This window comes from Branchiostoma belcheri, unplaced genomic scaffold (assembly GCF_001625305.1).
Source record: "Branchiostoma belcheri isolate BF01 breed outbred unplaced genomic scaffold, Haploidv18h27 scaffold23, whole genome shotgun sequence".
Lineage (NCBI taxonomy): Eukaryota > Metazoa > Chordata > Leptocardii > Amphioxiformes > Branchiostomatidae > Branchiostoma > Branchiostoma belcheri.
This window is the reverse complement of record NW_017803824.1, coordinates 3,216,463-3,235,383: the sequence shown is the minus strand read 5'-3', so window position 1 is coordinate 3,235,383 and position 18,921 is coordinate 3,216,463. Positions and strand designations below refer to the sequence as shown.

Here is an 18,921-nt window from a genome sequence, read left to right as displayed (position 1 = left end):
ATCGGGGAAAGATTTTTCCGTACCCACCTGTGCGTTTGCGACATCTTCATTTAAAATATTTGTTCTCTGTCAGAATATTTATATCAAAATATACTACATATACTTTGCAACGTATATGCTTCCTATCTTATTCCTCATGGAAAAGGAAATAGCTTTAGTACTACAAGAAGATTTTTGTGAGTTTTGTAATTTTTTTTTCTCATTTCTGTGCTAGATTTTTCGCCGTGTGTCCGACTGTACAGCTCCCACCTGTGTATGTTGGTGCAGGCTGAAGTACTAGTAGTTGTTATCTGCCTCACATCTGGGAGGTATGTGGGAATGTTGGGTCGGCGCAAATATCAACAATGGTCTATATCTTACCCTGGCCAGTCACAACACAACACTAGATGATTCGGCTCTTTCTTTCTTTCTTTTTTCCCACCGTTAACTGAATTCAGACTTAAAGTTGATATGTAGTCTCCACCAGACTCTTTTGCAGGCTGAATAAATAGTAGAAATTGGACTAAAAATAATGTACATATATGCAAGCAAACAGGACCCTCTATGGTAGGCTAACTCCCCTGGCCATATATTTTTTTTTAGTCCGATTTCTACTATTTACTAGTATTCAGCCTACAAAAGAGTCTGGTGGAGACTAGTTGATATGAATGTAGAGCAATAGTTTTTCTTCGTAATCGAACAACAACCCAATAATCAAATAAGCACCAAACATCATTCTATTGAAACGTTTACGTGCACTCCGTCATAAAAATTATAAAAGGAAAGGATAATTCGTGAAATGTTCCAGCATTTTCAAGCAATTAAAGGAAAATGAACAGTTGAGGTGTAGAAGACGGTGTTTTGAGATATTGTACAGGCCTTGTCAGTAACCTAACGGAAGCCATACGCACACCGGTTTTTGCTTCATCCTGTAACAACACGTATAATTAAGGTGTAAAACGAAATTCTCACATACACGACAAAAGCACTTAAAATAAACTGTCTGTCAGATCAGTCCATAAACCACGCCGAGTGTCTTCTCTCTCTGACATCACGCGAAATGGACCACATGGAGAGAAAATATACTTTTTCCATCAGGTGTGCTATGTGTTTGTATGTTAAAATCCTCATTTCTCAATTTAACGTAAACAGTACGTTTTATAGCTTCCAGGTCTGAAACTTGTCGTTTCACGGCGTCTTTCATAATGCATTAGATCTTACAGTGTTTTTTATCTCCTCTTTTTTAGCTGGTAATATCACGAGAAAATCTATGGAAGTACCTCACACTTTACTATAGAATAGGTACTCGTAGCGTTCGCAGTACTAGTATCATAATGCACCGTGCACATAATTGGGCTTCTTGGAACTCTATCAATGATAAGGAGTTTATGCCGTTGTTCTTATTCAACATAGGTAACTCATGCAGCCACATGTAAATTTTCATAGCGGATTTTACAAACTGCGTGGTTTCTTGGATAAATTTTCGCCAAAAAGGCACACGCACAAGAGATCTTGAACCATGGAGTTAGAAGGAAACCATGGTGTTAGAAGTAACATGTATAAGTGGTATAAATAAGCTAAAATATTCACAGTCTGGATCGTTCACTTTAAATCACATGTACGCGACAGTGGGTAATGTCTTCTGAAGTGAATCTGAACAAAAGTGGTCCTTTTTTCGTTTCTTCAATGATTTTCTTGTGTTGTAGTGTTCTGTTTAGGCGTATTGTTGTTGTTGTCCAGACGCTCGCTGTGAGCCACCGACTCATAACAGCAAAACAACGAAAGGACGAGCGAATCCAATCAGCAATTCTGACTGTAGGACCGTTCAATAAAACCATTACCCCGTCCTGTTTCCGTGGATGCCGGGGGGACCGGGCGGGCTGGCCGGACCATTAGCCGGGAGCGTGGCGCCAGTCACGGCACACAGGCACCGCGCGAACAAAAATGGACGACAGACGCGCTGGCTCGTTTTCACGGCACAACGCGGCAGAGCCCGTCCCTGGGGGCCGCACGGAGAAAGTTTTCGCCTCGCCGTCCGGTTGTCAGGGAGAGGGGAAGACTCTAAACTGAGGACCACCAAAGACTTTATTGGCGTTCCGCTCGTGCCCAATTATCTTGTTGTTGTAGCTGCTCTAACGTTTGGAACGGGCAGGACAAAAGAAGACGACTGCGCCCCGTGCAATGACGACCGGCGACAGAATGACAGCCACAATCCGTAAAATGTTTTGTGGCGCAGCTGTTTATTTTTAGAGACTTGAAGAATGATCCCTTGTTGCTCTTTGCACATGGAATGATCAACTTTGGGCGGCGTTTTGGCATTGAACCCTGAAGGACAATTGCTCCGAACGATCTGTTTAGATTTATTAGGATTAATTGATTCTCCTTTGTAGATAACGGTTTAATTAACAATGTAATTAATCTTGGGAAAATGAGCTGTCATGTTAGACACTGCAGATGGGACCAGCAAATCTATACCTTAATGATGATATAAATGTTATAATGAATATCATACAACGCATATTGTCGTTCATTGTTTCATTTTGGTGCCTGTATTACTTAACCTTTTACCGGCTTAATGATGAGGCACGAGTATTTCTATATATTTCTAAAAAATCTAAAAGTGGCACTGCTAGATCACAGAATTATTTCAGATGTCTCAAATAAATGTGACAGACGGCAAAGAGTTGTACTAGTACCTCCTTGCCTATTGCATGTGCCCCACACCGAGAGACTGAGCTGGGGTTACTCTTAAATTATAGCCCTTTTCTGAGTTGTCATATCAAGAGGTTAAAATATAGATTTTTAACCTCCTTGGTTTTAACCTCTTTGGTCATATCGTTAAAAAAACATAAAATCATAAAATCATTTTCTTTTTTACTGTTTACCTACAGAAACTTTAGAGACTATACCTTTCGATAGACACTAACACATAAGATTGTGTTACTTAGAACGAAGAAGGTACTAGGTACTAGTTAGTAGTTGTTTGAGATTGTCTACGAGATCATAGTAGGAAGCAGGTATAGTCTACACAGTTCTATGGTAAAATTGAACCTCTTACACATCAATAGATCATATGATTACAAAGTCAATAATGCAAATCAACTAAGTATGTCGACTGTGTCATATATTGGCAATATCAACAAAATTGTGTCGAATATTGGCAAAACCTCTCTTCCACTTACATATGCCTTGCACTTTCAGATGCAATGTAGAATTAGAGTGTAATGAAGCTATGAGCGTATTTTACACCATTTCGGTGTTAATAGAATTTCAAAGCACAGAACGTTGTTGGTGTCTTTACATTGAACTAAAGAAAAGGTAGCCAGACAGTCCCATACAAACAGTATATAATTGATGTCTTCAGCAAGAATGGCTGGGAGTGTGGGTGAATGGCTGGGAGTGTTGGGTCTACAAACGCTAAGAAAAATCGTGGCTGGCTCCCGGAGTAATAAAAAGATAACAACTTCTTCAATAGAAACAAAAGATGGTTTCAAACTGAACTAACAGTTACATGTTGGATTGATACGGAATGAATAACTTCAAACAGTCGGGAACTGGACTTTAGCCACAGAGAAATCGGCGCTAAGCTTTGTCGGAGTACAGCCCCCTCCCAAATCACCCTCTCCGTATCGCGACAGGTGATAACCTTTAAGACGGAGGGGCAATCTGAAGATAAGCCGGGGCGCGAGCTGGAAAATTGGATTTCTCCGCGCGACGCTTGTAGCTGGGGTTATGTCTTCACTCCACTTAGGAAAAACACCTTGAAGAAATAGTCTCAGCCATACGAATTTGTTGGTGAGAAAATACAATAGTATAATTTGGTCAAATAGAATACTAGTAATTTGCCGAAGTTAGCCAGTCAGAGAAACCACACCACAATTAGCATGAACCCAATTCAGCCTATCTTTTCAACTCCTTTGCAAAAATACTCGAATCACCTACTCTCCAAGCAGGGATTTGGGTCTTGGCTTCTTTTAGGCGTTTTTAAGTTTGCTTTTTTTCATCGGGCTTTCTTTTTTTGCTCAGGTATATTTTGTTACACAGTACAAAAAATAAAGCCCGATAAAAAAGCCTAAAAACACGCCAAAATAAGCCAAAACCCAAACCTCTGCTTGGAGAGTACGATTCACCCTATTTGGCCAATTTTTGTGTCAGCGGCCGATGGAGTCTGGTGGAGACTATCCCCGAAGTGGCGAAGTCAGGCCCGTTATCTCGGCAGTTTGGGTAAGATTTGTGTGAGAGTATGCCGTGCACGTTTACTGAGTTATTGCCCCCATTCCGCTGCTAGTTTTACGAGCTAACGCGGAGCTAAACTGATATTGATGCGGAGAATGACCCCCATCCGCTGGTACAATATGAATTGAATCATGAGTGTTACTGGGGGATTATAGACTCACACATCACATAATTAACAGGTATCAAAATCGACATATCTCGCCAAGACACGTCGTAAAGCTGACAGGGAGCGGTCTTTACTCGTCCCTCCCCGCGGAGGGATATTCCGCGCACGTAAGGTGAACTGAGAGCGTCTTTGTGGAGACATTTTACGACAGATCCCAAAGCATCTAGTCCTGGGAACGTGCCGTACTTATGGAAATTAACAACTTCCCTCTTCAGCAGGTAAAAATCAAACGGGCAATCTGAAGCTGTACAGGCGTCATGATTTATCTATTGTCACGCCGATAAACTGGACTTGGTTAGGCTTTCTACATACATGTACTGGTACTTGTATGTTTACGTGCAGCGACGCACATCGTAATATGAACGAAGGATAGACAAAAATTAAATCATAAGTTCTTTTCTTCACTTGAAAATTTACATTACATTTCGGCGCATATGATGTGTAAACGATGTATATCTTACAACTTAATCTAAAGTTGATTTATGAAATACAACAATCTCTGTATGTTTCACACTTGAAAAAAATCCAAACCAGATCTGGAGCAATAACATTTTATTAACATCGTATCTGTTATTTGTTTGTTTTTATCGCGTTTATAGTATCCTACACCTTAGCATGGAAAAGGGTAATTCTATTCCTCAACGGAAAGTTTTTTTAATGAGGTAAATGTACTAGCCTCCACCAGGCCTTTCTACGGGAATACGGATCATAGACTTCGGCAAAAAAGAGAGTAAAATTGGCCAAGGGAGTCCGGCCGGTTCTTTCACTGCGCGGCCAGTCAAACCTACAAGGCGGCCAAACTCCCCTGGCAAATATTCTCCTATATATATAGCCAGCGTAGTTAGTCTGGTAGAGACTATAAATGTACAAACTGGAATCTCCTTGTCTCAATCCGCGATCTTCATACAAAATCAAGCCTGATCTATCATGCGGCATGAGGCGTTTGTTCCAGTCATAATTTATGGCACGTTATTAAGAGCAATATTTCATGCTGTGATCGACTCTGTCTGGAAATGTGGATTAGTCGGTCAAAATGGATCGAAATTAAGGTTCTCAAATAAGTATTTCTATTACATTTACAGATTTTATCGTACATTTCAAATATGTTTATGGCTAACATATATATGGCTTCAATCTTGTCCTTTCACGTCTTATTCAGATACTACATCTTGTAGTTATATATGTATGAATCATGTATTCATGTATGAGGTAATTCATTTCTATAATTTTCCTGAGTCTCGCTGTCAACTTGATTGTGCGTTTTTTCGTTTTTTTCAATCACATTCGGCTCTTCACAGTAACTCTTTCCCATCCATCTGTTGAAACCTAACAAACGATAAAAGTACATTCTTTCTTCTATTCTATAGCTACCCGTGTATCCTCATCACACCTCATGAAATAATTTAGAAAATAGAATAATTTACACCAGCGCAATCAGGTCCTATCATAATACAATGTAGAACTAAGCGCATGATGATTTTGCCTCAGTGTTGCATCTTGTACGTTCTGTAGAGAACTCCAAGCAGATCTTTCGGTAGCCAAGACAGCTGCACTTGGCCATCTCTGGTCCACCATATCCAGTTTCTTTCCCTGGTGTGAAGTCTGTCAGATGATGAAGACAGCTAGTATCCAATTGGTCAGACAGTATCCAGTGGTCTCAGGTTGTGGCCCATTGCATAGTGCCAGGCCAAGTCAACAGGATACTGTCTCGTTTAATCTCCAAGCAGATCATACAGTAACATTGCAGTATCCATTGGTCAGAGGAGTGTCCATTAGCTATCTTCGGTGGCTAATGGACACTCCTCTGGCCAATGGATACTGCCTTGCCACCGTATGATCTGCTTGGAGATGTATAATGTCCTTGGTCTCGGTTACCAAAAGATCTGCTGTGAGACTGGAGAAGCAGGAGAACTACAACTTGGCCTCTGACGTGACGATATCCGCCACCCTGAGCCGGCAGATCTTCTTCACCTCCTCCACCCCGGCCAGGGTCTCCTCCTCCGCCGAGTGCTTCACTCGCTCCGTCAATCCGGACAGGATGGCGTCCTTCTTGTTCAGCCGCGCACAGATGACGAACGGGAAGCCGAACTTCACCTTGTACCTTTGACCCAGCAAACAAACAAAAAATATGGTTCATATCATAACGATTTCAGAGCAGACATCCAAAAGTTATATTTAAGTTTATTCTTGTGATTACTTGTTCTGTAGAAAATAAACAAAGTTACCCTCCCTACGTCACTTTTGACCTCCAAGATTGTCCAAGGTCTGGCATGAAATGGACAAGGACTCCATTTTGAACAAACTACGACTTTGCTTGCATTAATAATAATATATTTCCTGTATCTCGTGTAGCTATTCATAATACACTCCTTGTCTATGTTTTCTGCATTTGTAAATTTTATGCTTATGTTTACTCGTTTACGTGTGGCTCTATGATTATAGAAATGGAAATGGGCGCCTCCCTACATGACTTATGTATTCTATATGTGCTGGGTCCCCCATCTAATCTCCAAGCAGATCCTAGCTATAGGGTGGCAAAAGACAGTATCAAATTGGCTAGACAGTGCCATTGCCCCAGAGAGGGTCCAATGTGCCACCCTTGTATTGGACCCTCTCTGGCCAATGGATACTGCCTGGCCAATTTGATGCTGTCTTTTGCCACCCTAGGATCTGCTTGGAGATTATCCATCGACCTAGCCGCTCCCAAAGTGAAACCAATGCCTGCCGTACTGTTGGTTGAGGTGGGTGAGTGTGCTGAGCTCGTCCTGACTGAGACTGTCCAGCCCGGCAGACCGCTGCTCCTGTGTGGACTCGGCGGTGAGCTGCCCAGCCTGCGCCAGCCGGCCCGCCAGGTCAGGGTGGCACCGGAGAACACCCTCCTTACCTTAAGAGACAAAGGAAACTTAGTTAGCATCGACAAGACTAAAAAAAATTGAATTGTCCTTAATTTACAATGCAATATCAACTTTCTCGTAGGATTAAAAACTTTAAGAGAAACATTCTGTTACATATGACATCATTTACAATATACAATTCTAAAGTTACCTGCGGGATAGAGTAAAATGTGGTCCTGTTCTATAACCACGGAGTTTATCGTCTTTGTTGCCAACAATAGCTCTATGTACTGTAGCTCTGACCCTGACGTCTTTTATAGCCGAACCAAAATGGGATATAAAAATACATGTTGTTTAATACTAGTACTAGTCTATATGGATTCAGCCTCCAAGCAGACATAATAACCTGACTTGTTTTTGTTTCTATGTTTTTCTCATTGTTTGTTTTGTAATTGTACGACTTTCGTGCTGTCTGCTTTTTTAACAAGTCGAAGCCACACATCTACTACTAGGAGATTTACACCTCAAGCAATGAAAAGAAACGGACAGTAAATAGTCTCTAGCAACGGTTGTCTAGATTTGATACAATCTATATAGGCATCAATATCATGCTCTTCATTTATTTATTCACTTATTCAAATATCAAATTTTCAGACTCCATATTTTTGTGTGTCACACATTTGCTTTTATATAGAAGAATGGCAACAAATCTTGAAAGTGTTATTGTCCCGTCACTTTACAAAACCAACACCTGGGATCCAGTGAAAAGTAAATTACTGCATCCTCTCCCGCAATACTACACTTTCCCAGACGTTTCTAGGTCCCGATGAACATGCCCGTTATTCTCCAGTCTGCCGGTAGAAATGATTCGCACACAGAGAAACAATGGAGCAGAAAATAGCGCGTCCGTCCAGGTAACTCAGGTATTGCCGTGCCTTTGATGTCGGCTGCCGCAGAAGTAATGGCTTGTCATAATGCAGTAAGGTGGATCTTTAAAAACGCATTGGTGAGTCTGTGGCCGGGCGGCGATGACGCAGGCACGGCGGCGGCGTCGGCACAACAAACCGGCGGGCGCGTTGTCTGCCTGTCCCGGGAGTTGACACGGTAAACTTTCCTATCATTTCTCCCCCCACTTACATGCGCAATACGCCGATAGCTTTTGTTGAACATCAGAGGCACCGCCGGCTGTTTGCCAAGGGTAAACCCAGGGGAGCGATTTTATGTGAAAACTTCATGTTTGCTCGAAAACGATACTCCTAAATGGGAAGGCTGGCTGTGTACTTAGGGGCAGGACCAAACAGAAATGGATCTGTTACAACAGACAAATACGTCATCACTGATCGTGAGACGTGTAGAAATATATCCCTCCTTCTCAACGCAACTGACTTTATTTTATTAACAAGCACAAATTTACCGTTTATCACTTTCCATCAGAACTATTCAGTCTACCAGTAAGCATATCCATTGAAATTTTGCAAATATTTTTTGGGTCACTTGGTCACTATCCTCTGATGACGATTTGAGGTGTTTTATTCAGGTTTACATTAAATAATGAATGGTTTCACCAAAAAGATTGGTTTCACAAATCCTCCATTTCTTACATTCAGACGACAATTCCTCGGCAACATGTTTTACAAGCCAAGCCAAGAAGAGAATCAGTGGACGAAAATATCGATGTTGCAGAGTAAGAAGAAATAATCCTTATAAGTCCAGAGCTCAAATTTCTTCAAGAGTCTCCACGCCTGTTTCCTTGTACGAATGTCTCCCGCCATCCATCCCTCCTGCCGTGTGCGTCCCCAGCACGCGATATCACTCCGTAAGGAGTTTACAATACGCTGAGCGGATTGATTTACAACGATGTCAAATAATCATGTTGTTTGCCCAAATGTCAGAGGTCAACAGCCGAAGTACTCAGGAAATTCAACAAAGTGGTTGAACCGCAGACAGGTGCAACACAGGGGGAATGAACCTTTACTGCCGCTCGACAGAATACTTACAATAGATGATTAATACGTTTATAATGTTCAAATACCCCCAAAACGTCCTTCACTGTTCAAATCGCTACCTTGATGGTGTTTCTCACGTACAGAAACAGCACATAGGTGAATCATCTTTTAGTAAAGGTTCTCTGAATCCTCAGCGACGAAATGAGATGTTCAAACATTCCATTGGCTCCTTTCCGTTCAGAATAGCAAAAAAAACTCATTGGAATAGCTAACTGGGAAATGTATCTGATGCGGAGATTAGTCTTTCAAATCACTACTATGAAATGCTGTCAATCTTACAAAATGTATCATGTATCAAAATGTTTTTAAAAATGAGACCAAAAAAGTAAATCTTATACAGGGTACACGGGGTGTGCATTAACCATTGCTTGGGACGTCAAAAAGCACATCACTCATCAGAAATGTCCAAAGAAATAGATAACACCGACTTCAATAAGAACCCCGTGGGAAGATTTATTGCGCATTCAAACAACAGGGGAAATGAAGGAACTGTGTGCCCAGTAGAAGTAGGGCAAGTCGCGGTGTTGTGAAAAGAGGCCCACGTTGGTTCCGTGAATGGTGCTGGTACAACACACCTGCCCCCACACATCGCCCGGACCGGGCCGTTTGTTTGGCGTCTGCGGAGGTGAAACAAAAAACACCCACATGGAAGAAAAGGTCCCTCAAAGCACGGCGCTGTGTCCAATGTTTGACTTGGTAGGGGAGGAACGAGTAAACCTGTGTGTGTGTGGACCTTAATGGGTCCGAGTTACTGATTAACCACGGTCCTGGCTGGGAAGGTAGAAAAGGTTTGTTGTTACTCTCAGATGGCACTGTTGTCGTGACTTGTGTTCAGTGGCAATGAGACAATAAGCTGCACCTCTAGCTTGCCACTATCTCCATAAGAAGCCTGTCATCCCGTGAACACAAACTAACTAACGAACTGACTTACTATGTCTGCATGCATTCGGACGATTCCATTGTTAAACCCAGAGGGGTGATTAATGGGACAATCCACGGTGCTATCATACCATATACAACATTATATGACTTGTATATGGATGTAGTAATACAAAATGATAAATAATGGATACGTTCTCTGAATAGTCAGATGTTTCAGATAACATCTTTCATCGGTGACCTTCAGAAAATTTATCCCGTTTCTTGATGTATTATGTAATGTACTACCTGGATATCTAACCTTCATCGACGTAACTTCAGTTCTCAGTAGGAATACGATGCCATACTAACGTCATTCAAGGAGATGGTAAGGCAGATGCCCCCCTAGTGTTATAATACATGTGTCGATCATCTTTGTTTTCACTGTTTATATGAGTTTATATGATGATAAGTTTATTGCAAATTCCTGCCCGAAGTCTAAGTGCAAAAGAACATTGAAACAGGGTACAAAATAACTTTAAAATGTACATAATAACACAAGGTAATTTTCTAAAACTATAGCTATGTCTCCTACAACTATTAAGGGTTTGACTTCTCTTTTGTAAACCATGGAAGACGTAATGTCCCACCTTTTCCAAAATTTGTAGGTTTTGGGTAGTTATATTAAAAGAATAATAGTTTTTCTTTGTCTGTAAAAAAAACTGGGATAAATTGTAGAAGTTTGAATAGACAACTCATTTCGAGCGTTTGATATAAGGTGTATTTCTAACACAGCTTATATAAAAGACAAGACTATTTATGCCGTAATCTATTATATTAATTGGTACCAGCCTAGAAGATACTGGTTCTGACCGTATCCAGATCGCCCCAAGTAACAGACTACCTGGGCTGCCTTGACCTGCGTATGTAGGCGAACATAAAGTATCGAATTAGCACACAGACAATTACCTTTCTGAGGTAAGGCGTCTAAAAACTCCGCTATCGTCTGATTCAGGTGATCGACACCTCGGAACGGCCTGTGGGACCACACGGCGGCGGCAGCGAGCTTACAGTTCTCCACCACGTTCCCGAAAACCTCCAGAAACTCTTCGGAGTCGAGTTTGTTCACTTCCGCAATCGTCAAGGACGCCATATTGCTCCAGGCGGGTCGAAGGTCACGCGCGTGGGACGAAGGTCACACCCACCTGTTTCAACGTTACCTTGTTTAACGGTATGACAGCCAGACCGTCTGGTGCAGTCGAAATACTTAGTCCAAATACAATTAGAATCGTCGCAATAAGACTATCTATACACGCGGTATAACCAGTTTTTCTTGTTGCCGCATCCACTTATACTATATATAGAGGATGTGTCCAGAAATCTAGTTTTCCTTGAGTTTTCTTAGCCGTAACCAGTTCTTTACAACCATGACTGAAACATCAACATCTAGGGGAAATCTGCAGAGTTCAGCTTTATATGCAATGTTGCTGGCGTTTCTGTGAATACCGAGAATGTTTTTTTTACAGAGGTCTGTTCAAGTCAGTCCTAGAACAATGTGTTCTTCATTGATTACAGAATATGACACCAATGAGGTTAAATACAAGAGGTATTTAACCTCCTTGATGACACCCATGCAACCGATCTTATAACTTTTATAGAGCAAACGAAAGTCATCTCACCTGACTGGACTGGATAATACCTCATGTATATGTTGGAGGGAAGATTGCTAATGCTTTATGCTGAGGTCACATTTCCAAACCGGGGCCCGGCAGGGTTGTCTCGTTGAACGAAAAATCAACAATTTATATCAAGAATATACGCAAATAGTTCCCATTACAATGTATTACTTTTTAAAACTTTTTCGTGCTTTGTTGTCTTTTATATCATTCTTTTCGTTCCATAAGGCTGCCCGTCCGGGCCCCGGTTTGGAAATGTGACCTCAGCATTACGACTTGCCCTGACATGCTGTAATCGTCCTTCCCAACATCTGCTTGAAGAGTAAGATTTTTGGCGGGAAGCGGTGCCCACACCCCTGGGCAATACTTGTGGTGATTTTCCACAACACGATCAATCTCCGCGTGAGAGAGGTGACGACAACGTCAGACCAAAGGTTGTCGGGAACTGCAGATAAGGGCAGATTGTTGGAAGTTGCGCGACACACCTGTGGTACTTAGCCCTCCCCACATGCGTACTTGCGGTTTCCCCTTCCGCCATGCGATCACTGTAATCTTCGCTCAGAAATACCAGTGGAGTTCTACAGACCACACAGGAGCTGGGCTTTCATTTACAAGCAAATGTACTACAACAGTTTTTCTAGCACGCTTTTTCCGTCTTTCAGGATTTCCAGGATTTGCGAGCTTTTCAAAGGAAGGTGTCCGGTGAAAATAGAAAAACACTTCTCAAAGGACGTTTTGTAGAAAATAACTTGATGAAGAAAAAAAAAATAGTTATTCCTATATCTCCACTTTTTTTTAAAGTTTAAAAGACCGGTGCTTTCTCTGTTTATGAGTACGAGTATTTGATACTACTTGAAATGACTGCAGTTCTGTGATCAAATCATCAGTTGTAATTTGAGGAATAAATATCATCTGTCACTCTTGTTCATAAGGTTCAACCTAGAACGATCTGGCCATTATTTTTTTTGGGGGGGGGGGGTACAGAGGTTCATGGCTTCACTGTCGCCTCTCTGTCTCTTTTGTGGTGTCCTGACGTGCCCTAACCCGTTCTATTGTGGTATCTCCGTGACCGTTCACTTATGATAATGTACCCATGACCGATTATCTACCGAGTCACTGCACAGACGTCACGGGACGTGCAGGGAGGAAGGCCCGGGGCGGAACTACGACCGCAACGGAAGACATTCGGGCAGAAAAAACAAAATATCTCCGTCAGTTTCCAATCTTATATAGCATTTCCCTTTTCCTTTTTCCTAGATACTTAATAATGTTGAATTGAAACAATGATGATCAGGGTCCTGGGTATAGCGCCAGTGAATATATTTAGGATGACTCGTCCGTAGGAAGTGCGTCAAAAGGAGCCCTGTTGTCTGGGGGACTCCCAGTTTTACGGCCAGGTTTTTAACGACTTAATGTTTAAAACGGAACAAAGGAGTGACAATAGTTACTTAAGTGAATTAGAGGGACCGGAGACAGGTGAAATTGTGCATGAGACACAGTGTTACACGTTACAGGCTTCAACTGTTATATACTGCTAATGATAACATTATTCTAAAGTGCTAAGGTAGAAAATGAAAATCCCCCTTCCTCATCCCCTGGAAAGATCTGGGCTGTATATACACCTTTCATTGATTTTAAAATGGGTGGTAAACAAAGTAATAGAATTAGATGTGCATTGGAGAGTGGATCATGTTTACCGAGTGTTGGAAAGTTGAAAGAGAGACTACCTAACTTTTTAATGACTGATTATTTATGTTGATGACATCATGCCATTAGACCAAGCCCGAAATCCAGGATTAACTTTACTACTTTTGTTATTTTCATCTTTCATGTCGTTTCACACTCAACAGTTCACAAACACCTGGCATATTAAAGGTTAACTTACACCGGAGACAAAAAGACTCCATCCGCGTACTTTATGGCTTAATCCGTGTGCCCTTTTGTATAGAAATATGAAAGAAAACGCCGGTTATATTGAGGAGATAATGTGCGTAACAGTGTGTACTAATATTGAAGGTTAAGTGTGATTTCATGTAATATGGCAATTGTGGAAAATGAACATGGAATAAATAGTTGTAAAAGATCTATCCTATGTTGGATGGATTAAGGTCTGTGCTTCGTGCAGACTTCGTCATTTCCTCTTGGGAAGCAGTGGAAAATGAAATACCCCGGTTCTTCTACATGTGTTTCATCAAAGATGAGTGAAAAGGGACGTAGATCTATGCAAATGATGTTGATCATTGCTAACAGTTGTAGACTCAACGGTGGGTCTTTTAAAAGTTATTTGTATTTGTGATTCTTACATTAAAATTTTCCAGCATGTGATGTTGTCTATGTGCCTTTATCAGCGAGAGGGTGCAACATTTCTCCAAGAAAATTTTCTGGGGCAAGACACTATTCAATCGGACAGATCCGCGGGGGCCGACTGGATATTGGATAGTCCACATTTGAACATCGGGCCAGCAAGGTGCCTCGTAGTGGCCTAGCTCAAAAGCGCCTTTTGGCGAAAGACAGTAATAGTGCATGTAGCCAACTGAGTTTGCTGTATTGCTATAAGTACAACACACACAAGTACATAATCTTGACAGTATCTGATATAATCGATATAATCTTATATCTCTATAATCTCTCTCTATATATAATACGATATAATCTTGACAGTATTTGATGCAATCGATATATAATCTTCTATCTCTATAATCTCTATGATACGATATAATCTTGACAGTACTGTGTCTGATACATGTATACACAACAAATTGTATCTCTTTATGCGTTAACAAGTAGTCTTTGATTTTCCTCCTCCGTTGACGGTCCCAGGTGTCTCCTGAAACACAATATTATGACATGTTAGAACGTGCAGTTTCCTGTGCTTCCTTGTCACGGGTACATGGAAGATACCAGAAATTGATAAAGATAACTGATCATAACTCACTATAAAATGGACAAAGAAAGGCAATCTCTTGACACACAATGTAGTAATGTGTGATTTTTTAGTCCTACCTTTTCGGACAACAGCAATAATCACAGATGTAGAATATAAACAAGACGATAGCCTGAAAGATAGAAAGTCATATGTGTGATCGTATCTGAAAAATTTCGCTTGCCTCAGAATCTTATGCAGAAAAACACCTCTACCGGAATCTGGCTAATACAGATTGAGATATGAAAATAGATTGTATGACAGTCAAAGAGCTCCCTACATAAGACAGGATGAACCCTCCCAGTGCAGTCATCGCCCACGGGAAGCCGAACTTCTGCACCAGAGCGCTGCTTGTTGTCGGACCGATGAACTCCCTGTGAAATATTGACCACAAATGCCTTATTCTTCACATACACGGTGTCAATTAAAGTGTTGCTTCCAGTATTCTCCATCAGACTCTTTTGCAGGGTGAATAAATAGTGGAAATCGGCATAAAAGGGGATATAATTGGCCGGGAGAGTTGGCCTGTTCGGCCATAGAGGGATAGAGGGTCCAATTTGCCTGCGCATGCAACTTTGCCTCCACATTTGACTCAGCAGGGAAACATGCGATGAGTACGACTTGTTTTTATTGGAATAAGATTTAACTATCTCATGATGTTATTAAACAATACACCCATACTTACCCAATCGAAAAGCCTGAAATGAACAGTCCCGATACCAGACCGTTCGTCGTAAAGCCGTCTTCCATACCAGCATCACTGCAGAGGAAAATATTACCTGTGTTTACTAACAATTATCGCGATTCGCGGCAAAATTATAGTATGCCTTGTACGCCCAACTTTCAATTGAATATACTGGAAAGGATACCTAACTAAGTCTACTTTATGACAAGAAGACATGCTTACCTGGCCGCATAAAGCATCTCGTTAAAGATGGGAGACACGGCGATGCCACCGCCTAACGCAATTGTTGTAAGTCCGACGATGTTCGTCCAAAGTTTATTTCTGGAAAACATTTTAAAAATCTAAACCGTGCTTGGGTGCTTAAGAGAGTCGTATGCATGACATAGACACGCTAGACGTTTTTACTGTACCTCAAGCGTTGTGGAATGCAAATGGTCAAGCATTTTAAGAACAATCGTCTCTAGATAATAGGCATAAAAATACACTTCATTGGAAACGAAAGAAGCAAGGACGAGATCATAAATAAGATGATATTGTGGCAATCCCCTCATGGAAAAACAAGCCGAGGAAGTCTAAGGAAAAACTATATACTAGTATCAATCATTTTTGTGTTGGATCAAAAGTTTTAACTTTAAACATGTAACTACCAACACAGATGAACTTTCATGATTATATCAATCAGTTAGATATGCAGTCAGATAACATGAAGGAAAGTTCCGTACTTCGGTAAAATGTTGAGGTAGTCTGTCAGGAGCGGGGACGGGCCGATCATCAATGCCGCGGCTGAGAGGATGACCAGCCCGATAATAATCATGAACCGCATCGCTTTCTGTCAAAACACAAACGTCGACATTGACTTTGTACTCCGCTCGATAAAACTAGGAGGCTTCACTTCTGGGTGAAATCAAAATTGTTCTTCGTTCACTGAGTTGATAGTTTTTTTGAGAATTATACTATCATCGTATAAATAAATAATACTATCATGGACTTCAATACCTTTTTATCTGCTATCCAACCCCACAGTGGTGCGAGGATTGCGTAAACAGATGAAAACAACAGGAAGATCAGACCAAGCTGAATGGTGGTCAGATATTTGTACTGTGTGGAGAGACAACATTGAAACTGTTAAGTGCACAAAATTAGCTATTCCTATGAGTAGAAGAACTATATCATGTAACATCGAGCATTTCAAGCAAACTCACGAATATATAAACCCATCCATATACATGTAGAGCATAGAATACCCTATGTCCATAAATTGGGAGATTCACCTTGTCTTGTAGGTAAGGCTGTAGAACTGGATCGAGAAAAGAGATCACCACAGCTATCACCACACATAATCCACCTACGTACAAACAAAGATGTTCATCCAAGGATTATTAGTAAAACTATATAGCAGAGGAAAATGCACGTGGATATTACTATGACATGTAGCTACGCTTAAAAGTCAACTGAAAATCACGGTACATTGTTTGTTATGTACCCACAGGTAAAAATGATGACTGGCAGCTTCAGTAAGGACGACAGAGACCCTGTTCTTCTTTCCCCTTCATTCTCATCTGTCGTAACATACAAAAACAGAAGCAACGTGTGTGACATCACTCAATGTAGATTTCTTTCCCGATGGTAGTGTTTGATTCAGGTAATACCACAAAAAATATAAAGTTTTGTCGCATGCGCTAGCACATGACCATAATCTACATAAAGCTACCGTACGTTGGCACACTTATGCTGAAAGAGGCATTAAAAACTGTGACATATATTTCAGGACACTTGCCCTGTTCAGTTTTTATTCAGGCTTGTCGGATGCAGATTTGAGAGCACACAAACTGTTCCTATACGTACGTGTATAAAAGACTATACTTATACCCGTTCTCCTTACCAGGCTGCGGCGGCACCAGGATCCACAAACACACGCCACACGCCAGCAGCACTCCTCCAACCACCAGGAACGGCAGTTTGAACCCTCCTGCCTGGAGGCAGGACAAAAAGACTATTTTCACCCATGGACCACATCTTCATTCCCCAAGATTAGATCAGTTAGATGTAATCAAATCCTGGATTGGGTGTCTCGTGGACGTTAATATTGTGCCCCAACACGCATTTCATTGCATCATCCAATTAATAATGGTTTAAAATAAATATATGCTCGAAAGGGGGCATGTGCTATAGAAAATATAATAGTTACAATAACTGTAAGAAATGTATGGCGCTATTTAGTAAAACTCACGTCATATAAAAACCCGCCGATTGGTGGACCTGCCATCAAACCGAGACCAGTAAATATCTCCAGAGTTCCCTGCACATAGCGGTAAAGATGTCAACTGTTTAATTCTCCGATCTGTACATATTAGAGCTGTATATGTGCACCTGCTTATAAAATAAAATTCGCAACAAAAACATGTATGTAAATACTTACATAGTCTCTGATGAGCTTTGAAAAAAATTACAGGTAAGTAACACAAATTAGTCTTATGTGTGCACATAGCTTAGCTTTTATACATTTTCAACTTCATTTGTTTGACAATCTCAGTACAGAAAATCACCACATACCATGACTGTGGCCACATTATTAGGAAACGCGTGAGTGAGGATGGCTGTCCCTGCTGTATTTGAGGCCGACACTGCCATGGCGTCAACACCACGGATCGCGAAACAAAGGACTATGAAAATCGTCTCCTCCGTGTACTGTAGGAAACTGGGAAAAGGTGGAAATTGTCAAGATGCAACCCTCCAGACTGCGACCGTTTTGGTCGCATATGCGACCAAAAATTACGAAATGCGACTAAACTTTTTACTCTGGTCGCGCACTGCGCGACCGGCAGAGAATCCGCGGTGCGCCTAAATTATTGGCTATAGCGCTGTTAGAGGCAAAAATTTCTTATTTTTTCCCGTAAGAATGTCATATCAATGCCAGGCAAAATCATGTTCATTTGTCAGAAAACCCATTACAAGTCCGTAGATACCATTATCTCGGCAAATAAACCGGCAAACAGCTTTTTTTCGACGAAAAAACAGGCCCGTCACAACCGGGGCGCCATTTTGTTTTCATCTGGCGTGACCTCTCGGCAGCCCGACTCTCGCGAGACTTGATATCCTTATACCATTAGAGGGGTCAGGTGACGAGATCTCGCCTTCAAGCTTGTGCAGCCGGCGACCTAGCGCGACCGGGAGTTTCCAGAATTGTTTAGGGGATTCTAAACTGACATCTGGCCTAAATTTGGGAGGAAATCAATTAGATAAATATCTTTATCAGCCACAACTTGTGATATTTGACTGTTGGCAAAGTTTGTGTTTGAAAAGAGATCCTCCCTCATGGCCCAGGAGCGTCCAGGACAGGGAAGTTTTGCAATGCGTGACTGATAGGATTTTCTACTAGAACTCCTCTAAGAAAACTTGGGCAGATGTCTGTTGTGCAGACTTTTCAAACTAAGTTGTAGATTGTTCTGATACAGGTGAAGAAATAATTAATATTAGTAGCAAAGTTTCAACTGAAGGTATTAATTTTAGACATTTGTGTAGCATATATTATTAAATGATTATAATTTGTAAATTATA

General features: G+C 41.2%; 1 protein-coding gene and 1 pseudogene across 1 annotated transcript; both read right to left on the bottom strand.

Moving 5' to 3' along the window:
• Positions 1 to 6,239: 6,239 nt before the first annotated feature.
• On the bottom strand, positions 6,240 to 11,300 carry LOC109470639 (2-oxo-4-hydroxy-4-carboxy-5-ureidoimidazoline decarboxylase-like). Its single transcript, XM_019769663.1, has 3 exons — positions 11,049 to 11,300; positions 7,112 to 7,265; positions 6,240 to 6,482 (listed from the first exon to the last, which is right to left on the bottom strand). The coding sequence occupies exons 1-3, from the start codon at positions 11,230 to 11,232 to the stop codon at positions 6,293 to 6,295; spliced, it is 528 nt and encodes a 175-aa protein (XP_019625222.1). The 5' UTR covers positions 11,233 to 11,300; the 3' UTR covers positions 6,240 to 6,292.
• Positions 11,301 to 14,455: 3,155 nt separating this feature from the next.
• Positions 14,456 to 18,921, bottom strand: part of LOC109470663 — a 5,476-nt pseudogene continuing 1,010 nt past the window's right edge.

Excerpts from the sequence above, each read along its gene's own strand:
- LOC109470639 (XM_019769663.1), bottom strand. The coding sequence starts at position 11,232 with ATGGCGTCCTTGACGATTGCGGAAGTGAACAAACTCGACTCCGAAGAG. Across the intron at positions 7,266-11,048 it reads AGACGCCTTACCTCAGAAAG|GTAAGGAGGGTGTTCTCCGG; the intron begins GTAATTGTCTGT and ends TTGTCTCTTAAG. Across the intron at positions 6,483-7,111 it reads CTCACCCACCTCAACCAACA|GTACAAGGTGAAGTTCGGCT; the intron begins GTACGGCAGGCA and ends GCTGGGTCAAAG.